This window comes from Lycium ferocissimum, chromosome 11 (genome assembly GCF_029784015.1).
Source record: "Lycium ferocissimum isolate CSIRO_LF1 chromosome 11, AGI_CSIRO_Lferr_CH_V1, whole genome shotgun sequence".
Taxonomy (NCBI): domain Eukaryota; kingdom Viridiplantae; phylum Streptophyta; class Magnoliopsida; order Solanales; family Solanaceae; genus Lycium; species Lycium ferocissimum.
The window spans coordinates 2,678,393-2,701,187 of NC_081352.1; the positions used below are offsets into that span (position 1 = coordinate 2,678,393).

The 22,795-nt window shown below is 40.4% G+C and overlaps 1 protein-coding gene across 1 annotated transcript; it reads left to right on the top strand.

Annotated features, from left to right (window-relative positions):
• Positions 1 to 16,799: 16,799 nt before the first annotated feature.
• LOC132037213 (uncharacterized) lies at positions 16,800 to 17,171 on the top strand. Its single transcript, XM_059427687.1, has one exon. The coding sequence runs from the start codon at positions 16,800 to 16,802 to the stop codon at positions 17,169 to 17,171; it is 372 nt and encodes a 123-aa protein (XP_059283670.1).
• Positions 17,172 to 22,795: the final 5,624 nt, after the last annotated feature.

The window sequence follows — 22,795 nt, forward strand, 5'->3', positions numbered from 1 at the left end:
TTTTAATAATGTTATGATGAGGGCGTTCCCTCAAGCTCAGCAGATTCAACCAGTCCAACATATTCAGCAGGCAGTATGTGTAAGTTCTGGTGAGCCTCATGATTATAGCAATTGCCCATTGAATCCAGAGTCTGTCTATTTTGTGAGGCAGCATAATCATGGTATTGGAAATCGGGGAAACTATTATAGAAATAATAACAACACTCCATTTAGGAAGCAGGATTTCCACAAGCCGAACAATTATCAGCAACCTCAAGCTCAGCCCGCTAGCAATTTAGAAGAGATGATGAAGCAGCTCATACCTCTAAATCAAGTGACGCAGCAGCAAAATCAAAAAATTCAGAGTGAGATGCAGAAATCTATACACGAGCTTGAGCGTCAGATGGAGCAGATGGCTCTTATGCAGAATATCAGACCACCGCGTACTCTTCCTAGTGATACTGAGAAGAATCCAAAAGAGTGCAAGGCAGTCACCTTGAGAAATAGTAGAGAGCTTGAAGAAGCGCCTCCGAAAAAGAAGAACATAGCAGAGGCAGAACTTATCCCTACTAAGCGACCTAAACCAAAGAAAACAGTCGCAGAGCAACAGGTAAAGAAAGTGGTTCGACCACCCCCTCCTTTTCCACAGCGACTTTAGAAACAGAAAGCAGATTCGGCTTGCAAGAAATTTCTTGAACTCTTAAAACAGGTACACATCAACATACCTTTGGTGGAGCTTTTGCATGAAGTTTCAAAATATGCTAAGTATATCAAAGATGTGGTTACGAACAAACGGCGTTGGACAGAGTTTGAGACTGTTGCACTTACTGAGAAGTGCAGTTCTAGAGTGAGGAGTAAAATTCCTCCAAAGTTGAAAGATCCGGGGCGAACCGCAATTTCGATTACGATTGGCAACATTAAAGTTGGGCTAGCATTGTGTGATTTGGGTGCTAGTATTAATCTGATGCCCACCTCTGTGTTCCGAACGTTGGGCTTGGGTGAGCCTAGGCCAACCACTATTACGTTGCAGTTGGCTGATCGATCTCTTGCGTATCCCGATGGTATTATTGAGGATGTTCTTGTGAAGGTAGGCCCATTTATTCTACCGGTTAATTTTGTGATACTTGATGTTGTATCTAGCATTTTCTACGTCGAAATATTTTTAAGTTGGTTGCGAAGAGTTACGGACAAGACTATCTTCCGACTTTGTTGTAAGGCATAAGTTGCTTATGATTTCATGGGATGGAGATATTAAGGAAAATTTGGGGTAAAAGTGAAATTATGGAAACTAATATTTCATGAAATATGGGACCAAAAATGAATTATGGGAAGTTAGACATTTCATGAAAATTTGGGGCCAAAAGTGAAGTTTTGGAAATTTTATTTCATGAAAAAAATGGCCATGTGGCCTTGCATGTGACATGTGGGCCATAGGCCACATGTATTAATTATAAATATATATATAAGATGACAACTTAGTCATCTTCATCAATTGACCTCCTAGAAATTTCAAGAAATATGGAGAGAAAAAAAAAAAAAAGAAGGAGCCACGGCCAAGAGGGGCGAACCGAACTTGAGCCCACAAAGTTGATCATGAAAAATCATTTTCTTCAAGCTTTCATATCAATTGGAAGGTCCTCGTCAACATGGAAGGGTTGTTGGAGCAAGAAAAACATCCGTTTGTACGATTGGGGAGCCTAGCTGAGTGAAGGAATTCAATGGAAAAGGTGAGGTTTAATCTTCCTTACATGTTTTATGGATGATTTGTGCATGTTGTGATATGTAGAAATGAATGAAATGAATGAAAGTATGATGTTGAAGTTGTAGCCGTGTGTTGTTGTTGTGGCCGTGAATGAGGACTCTACTGTTGGAATGATGAATTGATGTTATTTAGTATTGTGGTTGCCATAAATTATGTGACAAGAATGAAGGTATTAAATGGTTTAAGTTGAAGTTGTGGTTGTTGTGAGTTTGGCCGTGTGTATGTAGTGCTATGTAGGGATGAAGAACTCATTTTATTTAGTATGTTTGAGATGTTGTGTTGTGGATTCTACGATGTAAATGGAATTTTAATGACTCAAATGGAAGTTATAATCGTGTGCGGGCTGTTTTGCTAGCTAATGTGAATCAAATATGCTTTCTTGTATTTATGGCAATAATATTGTTAAATGTGTGGATTGTTGGTGTTGTTGATGAATATGGAAGAACGAAATGTATTGTTGTTGTCTTATTAAAATTTTGGAGGTTTCGGGTGAAGTAGGGCATTAATTGGGTTGTTTGGAATATTGTGCGGATTGTGGGAAATGTTCTTGAATCGTGTTTGAAAGGTTTTGGATTGTTATTTGAATATGCGATCGTTGATATTAGTTTGGATATATGAAATTGAATTGAATATATATGAACGTCGTCAAATTATGTAGAAAGGAGTTATTAATGTTAGAATGCGTTTTGAATTAATGATTGATGTTGTTAGAATGTTTGTTGGTATTGTTTTTGACGAATTTGGCAGTTAAATTCTCGGGGATGTCAATTTATAGGGAAATCTTTGAAATTTTTGTAGATAATGTATTAATGGAATTGGACTCTTAAGTGTTATGGCTAATGGTTGATGCCCAATGACGTTATTGTAGATCGTGAGAAGGCGAGACATAAGTTCGGATTAGCTTAGGAAGCGGCTAAGGTATGTAAAGCTCAACTTTTCCTTCTTTGGCATGTCTTAGTTGAAAGTAAGTTATGGCACGAATTTCGAGGTAATTCTATTCTGGTGATCCGAGCATGTTTGTGATTCTTATTGGCTTCTTGATATTCGTATTCCTAATGTGGTCAAATCAGGGTCCTTATGTCATTTGTATAACTAAATCTCAAAAGTTGCATAAAGGTTTTGTTTTCAAAAGAGTTTTGTTCCTAAACGATTCCGAAACTACGAACGTCTGGAACTTTCACGTAAGGGTTTGGATCGCTTCGATTTGTTCGTAGAAAGTTCTAAAGTGAACAATGTTTGTAACCTTCCGAGGCGGACTCGGATTGGTTTGGCGTAAGACTATAATCCCTATGGTTTAAATATGACTATGATCCCGATGGTTTTGTTAATACGTTTATGATGTATGTTATGTTTCCGAAAGATATTTGATATAACTATTGTCCGACTTTCAAATGACCTTCCGTTTGGACTACTTCATTGAGTCTTGGAAATGTTTTATTTGCATTTGGTTTCTCACTACTCCGCTTGTGCAAGCTCAATATGTCTTTCACCGAGTCCCGGGTCAGGTACGCATTCGTGCAACTTCTCTGCATTGTTCACCGAGTCCCTCACTAGAGGGCCGGGTACGCTATATATATATATATATAGATATGTATGTATGATGATATGATGATGTGATGAGATGGGGATGGCGGCAAGGATGGCATACCGAGTCCCTTGCTAGCTGGGCCGGGACACGCTATTCAGCGAGTCCCTCACTAGAGGGCCGGGTACGGTATGTATATACGTATATCTGCATGCATATATGATTATGATATGATTTTACTCACCGAGTCCCTCACTAGAGGGCCCGGTACGGTATATATGTACGATGATATGACGATATGATTATGATAAGATTTTACTTACCGATATATGCATATGCATGACAAATGTTTTCAAAGAGGCAAGTCTTATGATTTTCTGTACTCTTTACTTCAGTATGATCCCGCTTACTGTATTTCATGCTTTACATACTCAGTACATCGTACTGACCCCCTTTCTTCGGGGGCTGCGTTTCATGCCGCGCAGGTACACCCATGGTGAGGATATTATTAGAAGATGTTCCGGCGGGATTGGCGAGCTCCGGTTCCTTCGGAGTGCTGCCGAGTCAAAGCATTATGTTACGACAGTTTGTTCTATGTTAGAGACTTTGCAGACAGTGTTGTGGGTTTAAGATGTCGGTTATGTAAGCCGATGTGTCATTATGCTTTGTATTATAGGTTCTATATGTTACAGATTTTATTTGATCTGAAAAGGATAAATAGCATGTTTGTTTCCGAAGAACTTTCATTGTGTATTTATGTTATGATTTAAAGGTCCAGTCTGATTATGAGTATTACAAGAGTCAGTGGGTTCGCTCGGTCCTTGGTAAGGGTCTGGTGCCCATCACGCCTAACGAGCAATTAGGGTGTGACAAATTGGTATCGAGCGGTTCGTCTAGGGGTTGTACGCAAAGTCGTGTCCGGTAGAGTCACATGTTTATGGTGTGAAGCGCGCCACATTTATAAATAGGAGGCTACGGGGCATTTAGGGTGGTTACTCTTCTTTCACTTCTTAGATCGTGCCGTAGAGCCAAGTCATAGGAAGTGAGATATTTTATGTTAACCTTTGACTTTAGCAGAGAAATGGCATCGGCGGAAGAAAGCGACTAGCGACATTGGAAGCTACGAAGTACGCAGATAAGCAAAGGTATTCAAGACATATGTTAGGTAAGATATTGAAGTACGATTGAAATACACGTTGAAGACCGAAAGGGAAAGTAAACAAGGAAGTGTAACGAGTGCGGAATTGAGTTGGGCATACGAGGTATGTTCATTATTTTTGTCTTGTTGGTGATATTGGGAGCCCCGTGTGTGATACGATTTGTGATATGATACGATATGTATATATATGTTGGCCACCGTGAGGCGTTGTTGGTATTTCTTGTGTACGAGTTTTGAGATGGTAACAATTACGGAGGAAACTGCTACTTAGAAATTTTTCCGAGAAATAAAGAGAATGAGGTATAGGTTTGTGGTATGTACGGAAAGGTCGAGTCAATAGTAATGATAAAATTTGACTAAGTTACGGGTATGGCCGACACCGAGAAAGAAGTTAATTGTGGAATTGGGCATAATAGTAATTAGAAGTCCGATAGCGGCTCGGTGAAAAGAATTTGGAAAGGACTTGTAGCCCTAAAAGACGATCCAAAGAAAAAGGGCTGGTAAGTCGTGGTGGAGTGTTATTTAAGGTGCCGACCGAATAGACAAGTAGGGACGAATTACGACGAGCTTATAGTTAAAAGGAGTAATACTATGATTAAGACAAGAGTACGGAGGAAAGGAATTGTGATGGATACGAAGGTATCGATAGGACAGTTTGTGAAACGATAAGGGTAAAGTTGATCAGAAAGGACTAAGAAGCGTTACAATATAGGATTGGTTGCAGGTAAGATATAGCGAAGATTGTTATGAAAATAAGAAAAGCCTAGTGAGAAAGTGGCTAAAGCTACGATATGATCTATGTCGCTAGAATCTAACGACGAGTGTGAAACGGAAAAGCGAGCTATAGAACGAATAAGGAAGGCTTATCAAGTTCTGCAGGGAAAGCCTGGAATAAGCGTTATAAAATAGTGGAAAATGATAGCGAGCATGAGAGAAGATAGGGTAATCGGAAAAAGGGAATAAGAAGGGAGTGAGACAACGGTGTAGTAATAGGCCATGATATGTGTGGTCAAGGACACGAGTACCATAAGTGATGAGACTATGAAAGAAACGGTTATAGGAAAGGATAAGGAACGAGGTAAAATGAGGGCAGAAATCCAAGGACCGCAAATCGAGTATCCGTAAGTAACGGTGATCGAGGTGTGTTCCTCGCCATTGAGATCTGGAGGTCTAAGACGGAAAAGTAGTCATGTCTAGAGGTGAAACGTGAATATTAAGGATTAAAGGGAGTTGAAATAGAAATTGTGAAGTCAGAAGACTAAGAAACCTTTCTAATTCGGAGGGAAACGTGTTATGAGGATGTTTCGAAATCCGTTAGGACTTCGACTTACTCTAAAATACGTGACAAAGGTGATGCGGTAGGGTGGGCGCAGTTATACGAGCGTTAAAGTGTCGTGTTCCGCCAGATTTCCAAAGTTAAGCGTCTTTGAGAGAGAAATTCTAGGATGGGTGACCCCGCGGAAGTTTTAAAGAAAATTCTACAAATTCAGACGCAAGAAGTAAATAAGGAGTTAGAGTGACTTAAGGACAAATTAGGAGTCTAAGGAGTGGGCAGAAATCCTAAAAGGTCGCGCAGAACGGAGCGAATTAGACCGATCAGGAAGAAGAAGGTGCATCACAGTTCTAGCATTGGGGTGAGTCGGAATAGTGTGTGGAGATACCTTGTAAGCAAGACAGTAGAGAGTATATGTGTACATAGGTATGCATAAGATATCCTGTATATGGCTAGATCAAAGGACATGTGTATTCCGGCGACCAACGTGGCGGTATATGGGAGACGTTAATTGGACAAGATAACGAAGTTCAAGTGAGAGGAAAAAATATAAATGGCACGAATGTTATAAGGCAAGTTGATGCTGTTTTCATCACAGGTTAAACTCGGAAAGTCCTAACACTATGATGTTTGGAAAAGAAAGAAAGCGAGTAGACGGAGGGCAAAGGAATTAAAAATGTCGGAATAAGTGTGCTATCTAATTAAGATTGGAAATACGGATTTAGGGCAAAGTAGAATTGGGCGATAGTATAAGTACACCCCTAAAGGGGGGAAGCGAGGGAGAGAGATACAAGTGTAAAACGAAGACAATCGACGCTACAGTGTCCTGGATACGAATGCTTGGGCCGCAGGTAAAGCTCTTTGCTGAGACAATCTAGGGAGATCGAAAGGCCAACAGTAAAGGAATAGAAGTCAGGGTAATAATCGAGATGGCGCTGAGAATTAATTATAAGTATTCGGAATAACATGATATTAGTAAATCGAGACTTAAAGAGGGAATGCGATAAAGGAAAGTGACGAGTAGCTTACAGAGACATTGTGAAAGGTAGTACGACTATACGGGATCAGAGGTTAAGATGTAGGCCATAGAGTGGTTGCTAGCAGTAGAAAAATTTCCTAAGGTAGAAAGTAAGAAAAGTTGGGGAAAGGAGTATAACAAGGTAGACTCCTAGCAAATGCGAGCACGGGAGTAAGATGTGGAATAGTACGAACCAGGAGAAGGAACGATCGTGACTAAGATAAATATGCAGGTCGTGCAAGGGCAGTCATGTTACCTGTGAATATTTATACACTGGAGGTGAGATCAAGTAAGTGCTTAACGAGAAAAGTTTAGGGTCGGTAGCAGCAATACAGTGATAATACTTTAGGTGCATTAAGGAAAAATGTTAGGATGGTTGGAGATAAGTTACCGAGGTGGAACTTGTACTGAGTACGAACAAGACATGCTTATGGATGAACCAAAAATGTATTCCGACATTAGTGGTACGAGAAGAGAGACAAAGATAAAGTGGAACATAAGAATTAGTGAGGCTACGTTAAGGTGGATCTTAGAATAATTTGACTACCTTCGTATGTCCGGGTAAAGATTGCAACATCACGTGTGACGGGAAGGTTGAGAGCAAGATCTGCGCAAAGGAACGATAGAAGAGTTCGAATTAAAGATAAGGCAATGACATGAGACAATGTGCTGAAAATGTAACAAGATGAGTAAAGAAAGATTGTAAGACGATTCAAGAAAGTGATCAGAATTAGCTGGCCACTAAAAGGAGGGTGAATTTATACGCCAACTTCTTTCAGAATTGTATCAGCCGACAATGGTTAAAGAAGGGAACGGCTATTAGTAGCTCAAAAACGACAGAAATCACATGACGACAATCGGTATCGACACTTAGAATTCCAGACAGACGAATGGATATGCTTGAAGATATTATCCGTGAAGGACGTGATCAGGTTCGACAAGGAGGAAGGGCTTAACCCGGGATACACCGAGCCTTATTACACTAATTGTAAGGCAAGAAGGTTGCGTGCAAACGACGTAGCTTCCGTTAAGACACAGTGGCGGAAGGATAACGGAAAATAAATGACTTGCGAACCTAATGAGGAAATGAAAGAGAAATATGGTTGGTAAAAAAAAGATTGCATGTTATGATAGTAAAGGGAACCCCCCCCCCCTCGAGATCCTTAAGACCCTATGCGACTAGTTGAACATTCGAGGACGAATGTTCTAAAGGGGGGAAGGATGTTATATCTCGCATTTTGTACGTCGGAATATTTTTAAGTTGGTTGCGAAGAGTTACGGACAAGGCTATCTTCCGACTTTGTTGTAAGGCATAAGTCGCTTATGATTTCATGGGATGGAGATATTAAGGAAAATTTGGGGTAAAAGTGAAATTATGGAAACTAATATTTCATGAAATATGGGACCAAAAATGAATTATGGGAAGTTAGACATTTCATGAAAATTTGGGGCCAAAGTTGAAGTTTTGGAAATTTTATTTCATGAAAAAAATGGCCATGTGGCCTTGCATGTGACATGTGGGACATAGGCCACATGTATTAATTATAAATGTATATATAAGATGACAACTTAGTCATCTTCATCAATTGACCTCCTAGAAATTTCAAGAAATATGGAGAGAAAAAAAAGAAGAAGGAGCCACGGCCAAGAGGGGCTGGCTCGGCCAGCCCCACAAAGTTGATCATGAAAAATCATTTTCTTCAAGCTTTCATATCAATTGGAAGGTCCTCATCAACATGGAAGGGTTGTTGGAGCAAGAAAAACATCCGTTTGTACGATTGGGGATCCTAGCCGAGTGAAGGAATTCAATGAAAAAGGTGAGGTTTAATCTTCCTTACATGTTTTATGGATGATTTGTGCATGTTGTGATATGTATAAATGAATGAAATGAATGAAAGTATGATGTTGAAGTTGTAGCCGTGTGTTGTTGTTGTGGCCGTGAATATGCCATGTGTTGTAGGAATGATGAATTGATGTTATTTAGTATTGTGGTTGTCATAAATTATGTGACAAGAATGAAGGTATTGAATGGTTTAAGTTGAAGTTGTGGTTGTTGTGAGTTTGGCCGTGTGTATGTAGTGCTATGTAGGGATGAAGAACTCATTTTATTTAGTATGTTTGAGATGTTGTGTTGCGGATTCTATGATGTAAATGGAAGTTTAATGACTCAAATGGAAGTTATAATCGTGTGCGGGCTGTTTTGCTAGCTAATGTGAATCAAATATGCTTTCTTGTATTTATGGCAATAATGTTGTTAAATGTGTGGATTGTTGGTGTTGTTGATGAATATGGAAGAACGAAATGTATTGTTGTTGCCTTATTAAAATTTTGGAGGTTTCGGGTGAAGTAGGGCATTAATTGGGTTGTTTGGAATATTGTGCGGATTGTGGGAAATGTTCTTGAATCGTGTTTGAAAGGTTTTGGATTGTTATTTGAATATGCGTTCGTTGATATTAGTTTGGATATATGAAGTTGAATTGAATATATATGAACGTCGTCAAATTATGTAGAAAGGAGTTATTAATGTTAGAATGCGTTTTGAATTAATGATTGATGTTGTTAGAATGTTTGTTGGTATTGTTGTTGACGAATTTGGCCGAGTTAAATTCTCGGGGATGTCCAATTTATAGGGAAAATGCTGCCGAAATTTTTGTAGATAAAGTATTAATGGAATTGGACTCTTAAGTGTTATGGCTAATGGTTGATGCCTAATGACGTTATTGTAGATCGTGAGAAGGCGAGACGTAAGTTCGGATTAGCTTAGGAAGCGGCTAAGGTATGTAAAGCTCAACTTTTCCTTCTTTGGCATGTCTTAGTTGAAAGTAAGTTATGGCATGAATTTCGAGAGTAATTCTATTCGGTGATCCGAGCATGTTTGTGATTCTTATTGGCTTCTTGATATTCGTATTCCTAATGTGGTCAAATCATGGTCCTTATGTCATTTGTATAACTAAATCTCAAAAGTTGCATAAAGGTTTTGTTTTCAAAAGAGTTTTGTTCCTAAATGATTAGAAACTACGAACGTACGTAACTTTCACGTAAGGGCTAGGATCGCTTCGATTTGTTCGTAGAAAGTTCTAAAGTGAACAATGTTTGTAACCTTCCGAGCGGACTCGGATTGGTTTGGAATAAGACTATAATCCCTATGGTTTAAATATGACTATGATCCCGATGGTTTTGTTAATACGTTTATGACGTATGTTATGTTTCCGAAAGATATTTGATATAACTATTATCCGACTTTCAAATGACCTTCCGTTTGGACTACTTCATTGAGTCTTGGAAATGTTTTATTTGCATTTGTTTTCTCACTACTCCGCTAGTGCAAGCTCAATATGTCTTTCACCGAGTCCCGGGCCGGGTACGCATTTGTGCAACTTCTCTGCATTGTTCACCGAGTCCCTCACTAGAGGGCGAGATATATATATATATATATATATATATATATATATATATATATATATATATATATATATATATATGTATGATGATATGATGATGTGATGAGATGGGGATGGCGGCCGGATGGCATACCGAGTCCCTTGCTAGCGGGGCCGGGACACGCTATTCACCGAGTCCCTCACTAGAGGGCCGGGTACGGTATGTATATATGTATATCTGCATGCATATATGATTATGATATGATTTTACTCACCGAGTCCCTCACTAGAGGGCCGGGTACGGTATATATGTACGATGATATGACGATATGATTATGATAAAATTTTACTTACCGATATATGCATATGCATGACAAATGTTTTCAAAGAGGCAAGTCTTATGATTTTCTGTACTCTTTACTTGTTTTGATCCCTTGCTATGATTTTGTATTTCATGCTTTACATACTCGGTACATCGTGCGACCCCCTTTCTTCGGGGGCTGCGTTTCATGCCGCGCAGGTACACCCAGATGAGCCGAGGATATTATTAGAAGATGTTCCAGCGGGATTGGCGAGCTCCAGTTCCTTCGGAGTGCTGCCGAGTCAAAGCATTATGTTACGACAGTTTGTTCTATGTTAGAGACTTTGCAGACAGTGTTGTGGGTATAAGATGTCGGTTATGTAAGAGGCTATGTAAGCCGATGTGTCATTATGTTTTGTATTATAGGTTCTATATGTTTCTATATGTTACAGATTTTATTTGATCTGAAAAGGATAAATAGCATGTTTGTTTTCGAAGAACTTTCATTGTGTATTTATGTTATGATTTAAAGGTCCAGTCTGATTATGAGTATTACAAGAGTCAGTGTGTTCACTCGGCCCTAGGTAAGGGTCGGGTGTCCATCACACCCTAACAGAAATTAGGGTGTGACAATTATGAGGTAGATAAGAGTGTCCCTCTCATCATGGGGAGAGGATTCTTGGCCACTGTTGATGCTGTGATCCGAGTGAAAGATGGGAAGATGTCCATGACAGTTGATGGACAAGAGATGACTTTTGATGTGTTTAAAGTTACCAAGCTTCCAGCCCATTATAAGGAGTTGAAGATGATTTTCGTGGTGGAGCCCGAGCTCACTAATCTAGAGTTAGATCACTTTCTAGCTTCGCGAGACCCCTTGGAGATAGGTTTGGTGTATGGGGAAGGCTTGATGATTGTTACAGAAGTCGAGGAGTGTCTTAGTATCCTTGACAGTTCGTGTGCTTATTTACGAACAAACACACCATTTGAGGAGTTAGACAGACCAGAGTCATGTAAGAAGCCGAAACTATCTATTGAAGAGGCTCCAGTTCTTAAATTGAAGCCATTACCTCCTCACCTTCGCTACGCTTTCTTGGGTAGTGGAGACACATTTCCCGTAATCCTCTCTGCTTATTTGACTGATGTTCAGGTTGAACGTGTGTTACGAGTGCTAAGAGATCGAGTCCGAGCCCTTGGGTGGTCGATAGCTGATATTTGAAGTATTAGTAGCTCGTTTTGCATGTACAAAATATTATTGGAGGAAGACAGAAAACCTAGTGTTGAGTGCCAGAGGAGACTGAACCCGATCATGAAGGAGGTGGTGAAGAAAGAGGTAATCAAGTGGCTTGACAGTTGCATTATTTATCCTATCTCTCACAGCCAATGGGTAAGTCCTGTACAATGTGTCCCGAAGAAAGAGGGCATGACTGTGGTAGAAAACGAGAAGAATGAATTTGTGCCTCAACGAACCGCTACTGGTTGAAGGATATCTATTGACTATCACAAGTTGAACAATGCCACCAGAAAATATCACTTCCCTTTGCCCTTCATGGATCAGATGCTCGACAGATTGGCTGGGCACGATTATTATTGCATTCTGGACGGCTATTCGGGTTACAACCAGATCATGATTGCACATGAGGATTAAGAGAAAACCACATTCACATGTCCATATGGTACGTTTGCATTCCGGAGGATTCCTTTTGGTTTGTGCAATGCTCCAGGTACTTTCCAGCGATGTATGATGGCTATTTTCACCGATATGGTGGAAAACTATGTGGAGGCATTTATGGATGACTTCTCTGGTTTTGGGGATTCTTTTGATGACTGCTTGAACCATCTTGATGCCGTGTTAGCTCGTTGTGAAGAAACGAACTTAGTACATAACTGGGAAAAATGTCATTTCATGGTTCGAGAGGGCATCGTTCTTGGGCACAAGATATCGAGCAAGGAAATAGAGGTTGGCAAGGCGAAGATTGAAGCAATTGAAAAATTGCCACCACCAGTTTCAGTTCGGGGAGTGCGCAGTTTTATTGGATATGCAAGCTTCTATCGACGGTTCATCAAAGACTTTTCTAAAGTTGTTAATCCAATGTGCAAGCTTTTAGAGAAAGATGTGAAGTTCGTGTTTAATGAAGCCTGTCTGATGGCTTTTGATGAGTTGAAACAGCGGTTAGTATCCTATTGTCAACGCACCCGATTGGTCTCTGCCGTTTATTTTGATATGTGATGCAAGTGATTTTGCTGTGGGAGCTGTCCTTGGTCAGAAAAGGGACAAGATTTTTCATCCTATTTACTATGCCAGCAAGACACTTGATGCAGCCCAGATGAACTATACTGTCACAGAGAAGGAGTTATTGGCTGTTGTCTATGCCTTTGACAAATTCCGATCATATCTAATGCGCACGAAGGTGATTGTCTACACTGATCACACTGCAGTTCGTTATTTGTTTACGAAGAAGGATGCAAAGCCTAGGCTTATTCGTTGGGTGTTGCTTCTGCAAGAATTTGACATCGAGATTCTTGACCGAAAGGGTACAGAAAATCAGCTAGCAGATCACTTATCGAGATTGGAATATAAGGAACATGTAGATGAAGCAGTGGCGATTAAGGAGACTTTTCCTGATGAACAACTCTTTGCTCTTCAATTAGCTGAGATGCCATGGTATGCAGTCATGGTAAACTTTATAGTAAGTGAGATTTATCCCCTGGTGCTAATCATGAGAAGAAGAAGCGGATTTTGCATGATAGTCGTTTCTATGTATGGGATGAGCCCTATCTCTACAGGGTTGGCACAGATCAGCAGATCAGAAGGTGTATCCCAAAGGAAGAGGTCCCCGCGATTCTTGAGAAATGTCCCTCATCACCCAATGGGGGACACTATGCGGGTGACAGAACAGCTGTGAAGGTACTTCAGTTGGGGTTCTATTGGCCTACTTTATTCAAAGATACTCATGAATTTGTACGAGCCTGCGATAGCTGCCAGAGAACCGGAAATATCTCCAAGCGTCATGAAATGCCTTTGGAAGGCATCTTAGAGATTGAACTATTCGATGTATGGGGTATCGACTTCATGGGTCCCTTCATACCTGTTACATCCGGCAATTTTTGCGTATTTGAAAATTTGGAAATAACCTTGACTTATGAGGAATAAGGTCATGTTGGATTTTTCTTAATATGTGTATGCCGGTTATGGAAGTATGGATGCGGAGATATTAAGTAAGGCTAAGGGCAAAATCGGAATTTTGGAAATTTATTTCATGAAATATGCAAAGTAGCCAAACAATTGGGCTCAAAAAAAAAAATAAGAAAAGAGGCCCAAATAGGTGGAGGTGGCCGGCCAACTTAGCCCAAGCCCATGGAAAAATTTAATCCATGTGATTAAATTATATAAGGAGCTTAAGCATTCAAGAAACTTCAAGAGAAAGAAAGCAAGAACTAGAAAAAAAAAAAGGAAGGGCCTTCGGCCAAGAGAGAAAGAGAGAAAGAAAAAAAAAAGAAAATTTTCTTGCCTTGATCCTTGGTTCAAAAATTCATTTCTTGTTGGATTCCTAACAAGTTCAAGACGCTCATCAACGTGGTATAGTTGGTTTGGAGAAAGAACTCCGTTTGCGGAAAGTTGAAATTTTAAGAAAAAGGTAAAATTCTTATGTTTTATGTTATGGAATGAATTTATATGTTATGATGATTAGAAGTAGACGAGAATTATGAAAGTGTGACGCGTGTGTGCATGGCGTGTGTGTGTGTGTGGATTATGGATGTGGCCGTGAGCCATATGATGTGGGGAAGTGATGAATTTGATTTTACTTAGCTTGTTAGTTGTGTTGTTGTGACTTTTGTGACGTAAATAAAGGCTTAGCGACGCAAGTTGGCGTTGAAATGGCATGTATGTTGTTATGGGAAATTATATGATTTTATATGGTTTTTATATAATGATGGAAGCGATGGTCTAAGGTGTGAATTAATGTTGTTGTGAATGAAGTTGGAAGATGGAAAAAATGTTATGAATATTTATGTTGAGAATTGGAAGTTTTAAGTGAATTGTGGTTTGGTGGAATTTTTGCATATTTGGTAGGATTATGTGAAATGTCTTTGAATTGTATTGAATGGCCTCAAGTTAGTGAATAAACATGAAAACGTCGATATTGGATGAGAAGTATGAAGTTAGAATGGAAGTCGATGTATTATGTTGAAAAAAACAAGACTACTTATGTTCATATGTGTGTTGTAGTGTTTATTGGTATTGTTGATGTTCTTGATGTTGTTGTTGGGATGGTTGTTGTATTTTAAGCCGAGTTTAATCCTCGGGGAGGTTAGATTTATAGGGGAGATCTTCTTGCCGAAATTTCGGTAGTCAAGTATGAACTCATTGTTGAAATGCTAACTCTCATGAATAGTAATCGGTAAAGGTGACCATTTGCGGATGCAGGCGAAACGGAACTTGAGTTTAAGCGTGCGTAAGACATCCGTAAGGTATGTAAAGCCTTCTATTTCCTCTTCATGGCATGATCTAGGTGTGCTAGCTTCGGTTTTGACCCTTTGGGTCAATCCTATCTCCCGGGATTCACACACAAAGTTGGAACGTTTTCATTCAATGGAATTGAACCAAATAGGTCACAATTGACTAGTTTGGCCGTAAATATCTAAAACTTGTCCGAATCCAATCCGACTACTCCCAAACCAATTGTTAATGATATTATGAGGTTCGATAGGCATGTCCCATGTACGCCACCTCCGTTGGCCGGCGGACCCACTATTCCCGGATCTCCGCCTACTGTTTTATTTGACTTATTTTTGTACCACAATTGAAGGAAAACTTTTGGCTATTGCCCTAACTATTAAGCGACGTTTTATAAGACTTTTCAAAACCACTCCGAAGGGAGTGTGATATTTTATAAGACTTTCCAAAACCACTCCGAAGGGAGTGTGATATTTTATAAAACTTTTTAAAACCACTCCGAAGGGGGTGCGATATTTTATTTTCCAAAACCACTCCGAAGGGGGTGTGAGATTTTATTATTATTATTACTATTATTATTATGCCCGAAGGGGCTAGGATTAGTATTATGTCGCGAGTGGCATGCCCGATGGGGCCAGGGTAGCCGTATGTCACGAGTGGCATGCCCGAAGGGGCTAGGATTATTATGTCGGGGCCAGCATGTCCGATGGGGCCAGGATAGACGTATGTTGGACCGACATGCCCGAAGGGGCCATTATTTTATTCCGGGACCGGCATGTCCGAAGGGGCCAGGATAGACGTATGTCGGAACCGGCACACCCGAAGGGGATTATTACCATTATTATTACTGCTGTTATCATTTTTTATATATTATCATTGTTATTATTATTATTAGGCCGGAAGCGGCCGTCCGAAGGGACTGTTTTACTTAAATATTAAATTCATGTCAGGTAGCCTAAACTTGCTTACTGTTGAACTCTCCTATTTCTTGCTTCAGTGATGCTTTACATATTCAGTACATATTCCGTACTGACCCCCTCTCTGGGGTTGCGTTTCATGCCCGCGAGTCCGGGGCGCGCGTCGGGGGAATCCGGCCTACTTAGAGGAAGTCACCACCGGGAGTCGGGCGGCTCCATTTGCTTCGGAGGTCGTCCTCGTTTTGGTATAATTTTATGTATTGTACGGTCATACTCCGTAGAAGTCCGCGAACAGCGTGGGAGTTATAGTTCTTGTTTGGCCTCGTCGCCGTTATTTTGTTGTACAGAAATGGCGGAGGCCTTTTTGGCTCGCCTTATTCTATGTCGTGTATATATATATTATGTTTGAGATGTCTTGAGCTGCGTGCTAATTTTGGTATTTCATTTACAAAAAAAATTTTGAGTCGACGTTTAAGGGTCCGCTCGGCTCTGACGAGAGTCGGGTGCCCGTCACGCCCTGACGAAGGTTGGGGTGTGACAATACCGTCCAAGGGAAATAAGTATATATTGGTTGCTGTAAACTATGTGTCAAAGTGGGTAGAAGCCATTGCACTACCCACCAATGATGCTCGTGTGGTGGCAAGATTTCTGAAAAGGAACATTTTTACAAGGTTTGGGACCCCTCGAGCCATCATCAGTGATCAAGGTACGCACTTTTGCAATCGACTCTTTGATAAATTGTTGCTCAAGTATGGGGTGAAACACAAGATAGCGATTGCTTATCATCCTCAGACGAGTGGTCAAGTGGAGGTATCTAACAGAGAAATTAAGAGGATTTTGGAGAAGACTGTGAGCATGAGTAGGAAAGATTAGGCACTGAAGCTCGATGATGCTCTGTGGGCATACAGAACAACTTACAAAACTCCAATTGACGCATCTCCCTATAAGCTCGTGTTTGGTAAGGCATGTCATCTACCAGTTGAGCTCGAGCATAAAGCATATTGGGCAATAAAGAAGCTGAATTTAGACATGGTTCAAGCTGGAGAAAAGAGACTATTGCAGCTGCATGAGTTGGAGGAATTTCGCTATCATGCCTATGAGAACGCGAAGATGTACAAAGAGCGAATGAAGAGAATTCACAACAAGCGCATCCAACCTCGTGAGTTTGTACCTGGGCAGTTAGTCTTGTTATATAACTCCAGGCCGAAGATTTTCGGAGGGAAGTTGAAAAGTAAGTGGTCGGGGCAGTTTGAAGTCGTTCGGGTAACCGCACTTGGGGCGGTTGAGCTGAAGCCGCTGAATGCAGAGTGGACATTCTTGGTAAATGGGCAGAGGGTCAAGCACTATTTTGAAGAGGTCATCAATCCGGAGAAGACCTCGGAGGATCTAAAGGAGGCTTGAGGAAAGCCTACATCGTGCCGTAACGTTAAATCAAGCGCTTCTCGGGAGGCAACCAGTGTGAAAGAAAAAAATGAAAAAATGAGAAAAATACAAAAAGTGTCGTGCCACGACCTTAACTGAGGCGCTGGTTGGGAGGCAACCCAACGTTTTGTGCATTTAGCTCACGTTTTTTCATGTTGAAGGAATAGGGAAGGAGGAGGACCACAAAACAAGCAAGAATGAGTTGAAATTCATTCCAGGTTTGTTGTATGAGTTGAATCCGCGAAGTCGGGCCAACGCCTGACGGAAAATATTCTGCAGCTTATTCTTCCACGATGGACCTGCGACGCGGGGACAACACCTGAATGAAAATATTCTGCAACTTATTTTTTTGCGTTGGACCCACGACGCGGGGATAACACTCACTTTGAGATTTTCAAAAAAATAAATTGTCCGCGTTGGACCCGCGACGTGGGGTCAACACGGAACTGAAGGTTCAATTTTTTTTTTAAATAAGCAGATCCGCCCCTCATTCCCCCATTCCCATTCCCTCTCAAACACACCTTACCCTCTCCCTTCTCCTTTAAAAATTTGAATCCCCCCCCCCCCCCCCCCCCGCCGCCTTCTTCTTTTTCCCCAAATTCCATAGGAAACCCAATTGCAACTTCAAACAGTGTGATTTCATCTCATAACATCAAGAGGTAAGCACAATCTTTTCCTTTTTCACTTATTTCTCAAGATTGAAGTTGTAAAATTAGGGTTGTTGGGTTTGGGCGAAATCGGGGCGGGGATTGGGTTGGTTGTGTGTTATTGATGTTTAGGGCTAGAAGATGAACCCCATGGTAGAAGGGAGGGTTTAAACCCACCATTGCTGCTTAACATTCAAAGGGAACATTCTATGCCCGCCACGTGTTCGCAAAAATGCTCGAATGAATGTTTTTGTGTAATTGTGAAGTCTTGAGTAGCAATATGACAATAAATAATTGTACGAACCGTAGGACATCATTTGTGCCTACCAAATTATGGATTGGGTTGAGAAAATCATGAACCACCAACCCAAAGTCCTAACACATGAACTAGTGCCTCTTGTTTTTTATTTTTTCTTGTTTTTCCTTTTGATTCTAGTCTAATTTAGTTAACTTCTTTGTTTTCCTTTTGTTTACGTAATTAGAAGTGTGGGGTCAATTCAACCCCAACTTAGGTGCTAATCATAAAAAGGCCTGAAAAGCTTGAAAGGGGGCCACGCAACTCCAAACTTGGAAGATATAGAAAGAAATTAAGTGAGGGGTCATTTTGGTTTTGGAATTTGATTCACGTTTGGTATTGTGTTGTTTTGCAGGCAAAAATGGCCAACAACAAGGCAAGGGAAAATAGGCTGCCCCTTCCACCTCCCAAGGCACAAAACGGGGGATAGCTAACCCCCCCAAAGCTAAAAATACAATAAAATCGCTATCGGGGGGTAAGCAACCAACCGTTCCTATCCCTCGTGCTCTATCATCCAGGCCCAGGCCAGATGTCCGCTTATCCGGGGAGGATTGGTACGACACTTTCAACCCCGCAGCAGGGTACATCCATGAGCGTGCCATAAATGGCACCCTATTGCAACGCCGCTTCAGGAATGTGTACAATCGGCTGGTAGAAATGAGGTGGGTGTCCATCTTTGAGACACCAGGGCCAGTTAACATCAATCTTGTCCTCGAGTTCTACGCTAATATCACGTTCAACTGGCATGGCAAATGGGAGCTGACCATCTATTGCAAGGGCGGGGATATACCCATCTCACCATCCCTCTTATGTGCACACTTAGGCGTCTCTGATCATCCTATCGAACCGCTCGTGAATTTCATTCACCGGCCTGATTACAAGGCCATTCGAGAAACCTTGTGTGGTGTGGATTCCAAAGCTTCATGGGCCCGTTATACGGGAAAATATCATAAGCACAAGTACATAAAGATGAGTAATTTCAATCAGGAGGCACGGGTATGGTTGTGGTTGTTGAATTACCGAATCTGGCCATCGGAGCACTATCTTGAGGTGCAAAAAGAGCGGGTCTGCATTGTATACTTCCTTATGACGGGACAGCCCGTCAACATAGCGTATTTGATAATGGAGGAGATGCAGAAGGTTCGATTACATACCCCGCCGAAGTTGAGTTTCGGTAACACTCTCACGGCTTACTTAATGAACTTGAATGACAGATTAGCGTAGCCGTCTGATAAAGTGTTACCACCTCCTGAGGATGCCCTTGATATTTCAAATGTCAAGGCACCAGAGTTGAGCAAAAAGCAGCAGCTCACCCCCGCCTAGGTGCACGGGTTAGGTGAAGTATTGGCATATGAGCGATCTAAAAATCCTGTTTTTTTTGAAAGCATGCCTTGAATTTTTATCAGTTCTCTTGAAACCACCTGCAAATGGTTTTGTGTTTGACTCGCTATGACACACTTGGCATTGTTGACTTTTTTTAATTGTTGTTTGATTCGAGGGACAACCGGATCCCTCTTGCGTTGATTGTGTGCCATGTGTGTGTAAGGTTTTGCATTTGTATCCATATTTGGTATTGACGTCTAGAACTTGCCTTGTGTGTTCGCGAAGCGAAATGAAGTTCGATTAAGCCTAGAAAATGATAGAGGCGTTTCTTTGATTAGTCACTAAGAAGCCTAAAATGTATATCCTACCAGCTTGTAAATAGTACCCTAGTTAACCCTTTTGAGCCTTTAGCCTTTTCTTTGATAGTAGTTAACTAGCCTCTATCCCTTTGTTCTATGAAACTTGATTTTTGATCCAAATACTCTATGAGCACTTTAATCATTTACAGATATAATGAGAGTTGGATGGTGAATGAAAAAGGGGAAGTTGTTGTTAATTATAATCTAGGAAGACCATGGCAGCCCCGAATGAAAAGAACTAATTCACTTGTTAGTCGGGAACTAAAAAAAAATAAAAAAAAAATAAGAGAAATCTGGAAAACACAGAAAAAAAAATGTAGCGAAAAAGTTTCCCCTCTAACTTATGAGTCCTTTAAAAGAGTGGTGCTTAAACAAAGAAAAATGGGTGAATTGGGAGAAATTTAAAGGTTAGTTGGTGTTGAATAAGGGCTAATGAAGAAATTGTGCAAGAATGATTGAAGTATATGAATTAAAGTGCTTAGGGAGGTTAGTCACTATTATCAAAATAATTCCTACCCGTCCCTTAGCCTACATTACAACCCTCGAAGTCCTACTTGATTCTACGTTTGTCTTACTTGTATTAGTAGAGTGGTTACACTGCGGGCAAGCCTATGGTACGTCGTACATTGCGTTTGATATTCTTTGTGAGAGTGAGCGTGATTATCGATGTATGTCCATTGATTTATACATGTGTAATTCCTGATTAGCAATAGAGTGGTGAAGTGTTGATTTCTTGGTCATAAGAATGGTTACATGCTTTAAAGCGGTGTCGTTGGGTCAATTGTTTAAAAAAAAAAAGTGACGTGCTTTTCAGGAAAATGGTCATTATTGTTGAAAACAAGGTTTTAAATCTTTGGCGTGGCTTTCATAACTTGGCTCATAGTTTTGGTTTTGAAATCTTTCCTTTGAGATAGCCATACTAGCCGAATCCCGTTGCAGACCTGTTTGAATGAGTTAAATGAGAAATGCAATCTGGTGCAATCTGGTGTTGGTTCGTGATTGCTCGAGGGCGAGTAAGGTCTAAGTGGGGGGTGGTGATATTTGGCACAAATATCATGTTTCGTGTCATTTTACATCACATTCCTAAGACTTTTAATGCCTACTATATGATGAAAGCGTCGTATTTGAGCTTATGTCACTATATTTCATGTATCTAAGTACGATGAAGACAAACGACGGGAAACCGAGCAGTTTTGGTTAATTCTGGAGGTGAATTTGTGTACACGAGTGAACGAGAGAAGCTTTGGACACTTAGGTGAATTTCTAGAAGAATCAGGAACAATTGTGCCACACACACGGGTCGCGGATGTAACACGAGATGGCAATCACGCGTTGAGCCCGCGTCGCGTGCCCTTAACAGAAGAATCAGCTACAGAACTTTCTCATTCAGGCATTGACCTCGCATCGCGGACTCAGCACAAATAGGGGCTGAATTCACTGAAGACCCCTCGTTGGACCCGCGACGCGTGGCCAACGCGGGAATGCCCAATTTTGTCCGACTTTAACTAGGATTAGGACCCTTTTATTTGGTTAACAACCCTAAACTATAAAAAGATATTTTTTTCATTATTAATGACGTGCTGGGATTATTCCAAGACTTGTAAGCCGTCTTATAACCTTCTCTCTGGGTTTTGTTTTATTTTTCATCTTTTTCAACCCTAGATTACTCATGAATTCTTCGTGTTCATTGGGAATCATGAGTAGCTAAACTTCTTAATTCTAGGGTTGTGGCATAAGGCTTGAAAGTTGGTTTGATGACAATTATTCTCTATTAAATTTTCATATTTTGGGTTGCTTATTTATTCTTGATCTTGATTGTTTGATTATCTGGCCAATAATTAGGCACTATCTATGGCGTGTGAATTGAACTAGGGATAGGGAATTTGCATGCGTAATAAGAATAAATAGGGCTTGTTCGATATAATTGTTTCGCTAATGAGGATAGGAATATACCCTTTAGCCTTGCTTAGTTGAATACGGAGGAGTAAATGCGTTCTTGTTATCTCTGACGACCATAGGTATATAGGCGTCATAGTAGCATCTACAGCTTGTGAGCAACTCGGAAGATACTCATAAAGTTATAATTAACCCGTCAACTAGTAACCCGGGAAATAAGATAGGTGAAATTGTCTGAAGATCAACTGGATTGTCGAAAGCCATGACCCTGGAATTTTCTCTCATTTGATAAACCTTACAATCTTTGTCGAAATATTCTCAGTCACAAAAACACCCATCACAAATTGTTTACTTTTCAGTTTTAGTTTAGTACAACAAACATCTTGATTTTCACTTTCTTGAATAGTTTCATTCGAATTTTAATTAGTTTAACAGTAGAATCTAAGTCTCTATGGGATCGATATCTGGACTTAACAGTCTATATTACTTGTATGACCTCGTATACTTGCGTGTGCGTTTGGGAGCAACAATATTCAAGAAAATTTATACTATTGATAGACTCACCTTTATGCGCTTGTCTTAATCCCTCAAATAAATCTTTCTAGAGTTGCCGAAATTTGGGCAGCATCTCCCCTGTTTATATTCCTAGCCCGAGATCATAATTCAACAACCAACAACAATAACAACAATACCAACATCCATAAAATCATTTGTAACAGCATTGTGTATCATAAAAAACCCCTCACGACGATTTCCAATTTCCACAGCTAACCAACCCGCTATACGATCATTTAACGACTTTATCTTCGTGAATAAACCTAAAGTATTATTAATAAGGAGAGATTCATACCTTATTCTTGTTAATACAGAAATATCTTCAATATCCACTTTTAATTCACGCCAAAATCCACCACAAAACAATACTAGAACCATAACTATACGCTTTTCGATCCTCGGTTAACCAAAATCACTTCAAACCCTCAACTTTTTATGACATAATTGCCTTTTTGTGTGCTAGGCCTAAAATCTGATTTTTGGTGAAAAAAAAATGGGGTTTCTCCCCTTTTATAAGGTTCTAAATTC

What these genes read in the sequence shown, in the direction of transcription:
- LOC132037213 (XM_059427687.1), top strand. Translation starts at nt 16,800, where the DNA reads ATGGTTCAAGCTGGAGAAAAGAGACTATTGCAGCTGCATGAGTTGGAG.